Source organism: Colletotrichum navitas (genome assembly GCF_030913465.1).
Source record: "Colletotrichum navitas strain CBS 125086 chromosome Unknown LY79scaffold_308, whole genome shotgun sequence".
Classification (NCBI taxonomy): domain Eukaryota; kingdom Fungi; phylum Ascomycota; class Sordariomycetes; order Glomerellales; family Glomerellaceae; genus Colletotrichum; species Colletotrichum navitas.
The window spans coordinates 1-5286 of NW_026850854.1; the positions used below are offsets into that span (position 1 = coordinate 1).

Sequence of the window (5286 nt, forward strand, 5' to 3'; positions counted from 1 at the left end):
TTCGTGACAGAACTCGGCAATCGTGACAGAACGCGGGGTTCGTGACACGACGCGGAGGTGCCGGGACGATGGCTGGCTCGCTTTTGACTGCGCTCTGAAGAAATGCTTGCCCGCGTGATACCAAAATGCGCCCCAGGAAATACCAGAACCCACTCCGCTCTTAGGATGCAACAGGAGCATCAATAAACGCGGGGTACAGTCACTTAGCAAAAGTCTGGAACCCCGCATATGCCGCGCGGACCATTGGGGGAACTATAAAAAAGTGTGGAGGAGGACTGGGGCTGAGCTGTACGGTGTAAGCCCAAAACTGGCACCACGCGAGTCAACACTGGCGGAGATGGGTGGAGCATGTTAAAAAATCTGTCACCACGGCATAGCTGGTGTCGCCCTCTGCAGCAAAATCACCACCACAACGATTATATTACCTTGCTCATAATACACGTTACCCGACCACATGACCGCAAATCTCTCCACGTGAAATAAGTCAACATCCTATAGTACTAAGTTATGTAGCGAAGTTACTTTCTCTTTACATATTATTGAGAACTAGGATGAATAGTAGTGGTCAACAGTAGCCGTAGATAGTAGCCGTAGTGAATCGTTGAGAATTCACAAAGTAATCGTTGATCTATCTATTGTTTCTATCACGGCTTGCCCCTCTAGATACACTAACAGACACATGCGCAGAATTAATTAGTACCGTGGCTTTTACGTAATAACACATTCCTGTGATGCAGGGAACTGACTAACAACCTGATAACAATCCTTTGAATTACTCGATACTGCTCTTGCAGGCCCCACGGCCATCTACAACTGCTCCTCTGCCGACTAGTCCACGATTCGCGAGGAACACGTCCTGCCCCAATGTCAAGATGCTGTTCGGATGTGTAGGGAAACCAACTAAGGTGGTGGCGGCTTGATTACCTTTAGCCGGTGTAGGATGCATTGGACCAGCCGCATGTTTCCGCTCTTTGGTAAGTCAACCACGAGTCTTGAAACAAGTACGCCCCGAAGCCTTCCCAACCCGTCTTAACCTTGTCATCAGGCAGATGTTTACAGCTCGAAGGGTCGATACCGAGGCGGTGCTTGTACGGGAGAGGATCGTTGCCGAAGTAGAGGCTCGTGAGGGCCTGGATGTTGCCATTCGCATCTTTCGAGTTCTCGACGATGCATTTCGAGCCGGGCGGGAAATGGCCCTTAAGGATGCACTCCGCAGCCCCTATGCTTTCCTTCCATAGGATATTGAGCCAGCTGGTTCCCGCCCAGTTGGTGGCGTAGCAACAGTCTTTGGCTATCGTGCAGGTGATAAAGGCCGCGTATGTGAGAAGGTAAATGAGAAATGCGGATTGCATGGTGATGTTGTCAAGGGGCGTGTGCTAGTACCTAGTAAACGAGTTCCCGGGAGAGAGTCGGTACGTGTGTTGTTGGTGATGGGCGTTTATTTGTATCGGCGATTCTCGCGACTCGTATCAACGTGTGATATTTCCTCTTTAACCTTTTTTTTTTTTTTTTTTTTTTTTTTTTTTTTTTGGCGTTGCAGACAGAGGCAATATCAGACGAACTCCCAACTCTTCCGAGAGAGGGATGGGAGAATGGTTCTAAGGAGTCGGGGAGCGACCGGTTGCCGGTCACGCGCTTTACATGGAATTGCCTCATTCACTTCGCTCCCAAACCCCGGACCATATGCCCTGTGTTAGGGGAATTAGTATTAATGCATTAGGTAATCTGAAAAGTTACGCATGGCTTCTATAGACAGGAGGGCGGGGGCTATGTTTATCTTCAGCCTATAAGAGATTATTATTACGTACGAGCACTTACTTACCGCCACTGTCAAGCTCGCTTGTGGATCCCAATCAAGTCAGGGACGTACGTGGTCTGGTGGTAGGCAGGCAAGCCAACTTTCAGGGCGGGGCGCATCAAACCTTATTCATTGGAACTTGAGACTAGGTTGTAGTGCCGCCGCTTGCGGGGACCCCGGTTTCATGCGACGATTGTCCCGGTGGATTCGCCCAATTCCCCAGACGTACCTAGCTACAGTACGTCCTTATTCTTGCTGCTCCCGCCCGCCATTGAGTTCTTAAGCCCCATCTTGTCTGAACCCTCTTCTGCCAGTTGGGACTAGCAGCACTCGCTCCGCAACCGTGATGAAGTTCCTGAACCCCATCACTCTTTTTTTCGCCCTAGCGATTAGAGCGTCGCCGTTGAGCTCGGATATCGAACAAAGGGACCTGACTATCGAACAAAGGAACCTGGCTATCCAACATAGGGACCTGGCTCTCAGACAAAGGGATCTGTTGAACGATCTTAACTTGACGATTCCTGCCGTCCCCGCCGACCAATGCACCCCCTCATCTCCAAAAGGGTACGACATTACCCTTTGTCTGTATTTTACAGCCGGACAGTCTCGCTAATCCGATGAATCGCTGGACAGCATCCAGCCGGGCTGCTGGCAGGCTCTGGATATGAACAACTATCTCAGCGTATGGATCAATATCTGCCTCAAAAGTACCCCAGCCTAACATAACCATTCAGACCTGGTGGCAGAACAATGGTGCGACATGCAATTCGACAAACAGAGGATTCGCCCAATGTTACCTGGATATGGCGGTATGTAGCTGCACAGGGAATGCTAGAAGTCAGAAGTCTCTCCGACTAATCCAGTTATAGGGATTAATCACATGGAGTTGCGACTTTATAAACATCAACGGGTGTTCACCGCCACCCAGCGGGCCTCAGATTAGCTATCACTCACCTCAAGAATTCTACGTTAGCAAGGCCCTCAAAGAACCTCCTTGTGCTTAACACCCACTGACCACTCTCACAGACTGTGTGGAACATTTACGGTTAGTCGACGCTCCCGGCAACTGATTAGAACCTGTCCTAGAGTGCCACTACTGACTGATATGACACCCAAAGCCATCAACCTCTTCTTCACCAACTACCAACAAGGTCTTATGCAGGGCCAGGCGGCTGCCATGTACGTGGTCCCCTTTTCCTTTTCTCGATTGATACCTGTGTGTTATCTGACGTTTCTTTGAATAGCGGAGCGGTCGCTGAAATCGTTAAAGTCGTTGCACCTCCGGTGAAAAAGAACACGGCAACTCCAAAAATCGGACCCATTGTTGGTACTGCAATTGGTTTGATTGGTGTAAGTGAAGACCCAGGGCGTTTGTTGAATGCAACACCACAAATTTACAGAGCCTAATACTTGTGGGCATAAAAGGCCTTTGGTCCTGCCGTCGGCATGTTGGGAGTCCCGGTCGTCATACCCTTCCTTCTTATACTGGCACCCTTGGGTAATGTGGGTGGTTTCGCCAGCATCTTGTTCCCGGCCGAGACCGTCAGCCCAGTCCCCTGGGAAGGGCTTTCAGAGGCTTTGGGAAATCAAGTCAATGACTTTCAGAAAAACATCGGTAAGGCATTGAATGCTGTTCAGACCGACTTTAACATATTCTTCGGCCTCACCTCGAGCGGCTTATTCAGTCAGGTGAGTTGTTGACCACAAGTCACAGCTTGTGTCCCTGTGTGCGACTGTTCTAACGAGTTGATGCTAGAAACTCCCCACCAAGCTTCCAGAAAACACAGATTATATGTATCACAGCCTCTTGAAGTGGACCTTTAACAGTGCGCTTGAAGCAAACAATTACTTTGTTGTAAAGAAGTTGGTTACAGCTGCTTATAAACCCGTTTCCTAATTAGCTAACAAGACTGGTAGCCCTGGTGTTGATCCAACCAAGATACCGATCGAGGCCTATGACTGCTCAAAGCTTGATAAGTTTGGCACTTGTGGGCCGATCTGGTATGACGGCTCAGACTCGTATGGGCTTGCCAGAGTTAACGGTACGTTATTGGACTGTATACCCCGAGCAATCGGTAGTCAGCTTAACCCCTAGGATAATAGACATTGGTATGGACCGCATGGAAGAGATCCTTAAGACAGCCTTCGCGAAGAACTGGACCACCCCACATGAGCTCTATATCGACGCGCAGAAATGCCGCGCGAGAAACTCCACCGAAGAGTTTGACATTCACGACCTGAGTTTAACCTGCCTAGTAAGTGTCGCTATGAACCTCTCGCGACGTCTCTCGAGCCCCGCCGCGGCTTCATTATAATGAGGCAATTGAAGTAACACACAAACAGAATTATTTACCAGTTTGCGAGTTTGAGTTTGATTATAATCCGTATGAGGCGACCTTGTATCACAGCGATCCATATCAGTTTAAGAATTGCCCAAGTATGAGGGGATGGGGTACTCCCCTGTACTGGGATGAATTAGCGGGAGTTCCCCTTACGTATCTGGGCCCATTTTTGGTACGCTTAGTCCCTTTTCCTTATACTATGGGCCGAGTCCTATATTACTTCTCCTTATGAAAATCAGATGTACTAATAAAGGGATCGGTAGATGTCTGGGGTAAGATATGATGAGAAGAAAGGCTAAAAAAGTATTACTTCTATATATAAATACCTTAGTAAAGAATGTTATATAAACCTTATATTACTTCTTTTTATTCTTAATTCTTAGATACTTAACGTATATATTTAATAATTTCCTAATAGTGTTTTTATATATAGTGTAGCTAAAAACACCTTACTTTTCTTAAGGTAGGCAACTTACTATAATAGATAGTATACTATATATATATATATATATATATATATATATATATATATATATCCAAATTACCTTAAATAATAAAAACCTGTTTTTAATTACTAGGCTACTTTATCTAAAGCCTTTTTTTATAATTAGAAGTTATAATAACCTTTATATATAATAGTATTCTTATTACAAGCCTAGTTTTATTAAAATAATAAATACTATTATTCTAAATTTTATATATTATAATTATATTTTCTTTAAGTATAAATTAGTCTTGTTTAATTATAGAATTTATAGCTAAGGCCTTCTAATAGTTAATCTAATATTAAAAGTATATTTATAATTATAGTTATTATTATAGTTATTATTATAAAAAGCTCTTTACTTAGTAAAATCTAATATATGTAATATTATATTTATTAAGAGTTAGTTACCTATATTCTTTATATTTTCTTATTATAGAAAGAACCTTTAATTAATTAAGTAAATAACCTTTTTCGAAATTACGTCTTTTATAAATAAAGTTATTTTAATTAACTTTAAATTTATTTTATCTAATATAATATATTTAGTACATTAGTACTAAAGTACTATTTAAGAAACCTAATAAGTAAAGACTACTTTTTAGAAAGATATTTTAAGGTCTTTTTAAATAGCTTATAAAGTAAAATTATATAGCTTTAAA

General features: G+C 43.9%; 2 protein-coding genes across 2 annotated transcripts; one reads left to right on the forward strand and one right to left on the reverse strand.

The window, feature by feature from the left end:
- Nucleotides 1-926: 926 nt before the first annotated feature.
- LY79DRAFT_675531 (uncharacterized protein) lies at nt 927-1352 on the reverse strand (the record flags this gene model as incomplete). Its single annotated transcript, XM_060564455.1, has 1 exon — nt 927-1352. The coding sequence occupies one exon, from the start codon at nt 1350-1352 to the stop codon at nt 927-929; it is 426 nt and encodes a 141-aa protein (XP_060406651.1).
- A 622-nt stretch (nt 1353-1974) lies between these two features.
- On the forward strand, nt 1975-4477 carry LY79DRAFT_574233 (uncharacterized protein). Its single transcript, XM_060559569.1, has 12 exons — nt 1975-2362; nt 2432-2480; nt 2533-2607; nt 2668-2766; nt 2825-2843; nt 2917-2977; nt 3043-3148; nt 3224-3487; nt 3555-3661; nt 3716-3840; nt 3902-4312; nt 4404-4477. Exons 1-11 carry the CDS (start codon nt 2145-2147, stop codon nt 4111-4113), a joined length of 1335 nt encoding a protein of 444 aa, XP_060406652.1. The 5' UTR covers nt 1975-2144; the 3' UTR covers nt 4114-4312; nt 4404-4477.
- Nucleotides 4478-5286: the final 809 nt, after the last annotated feature.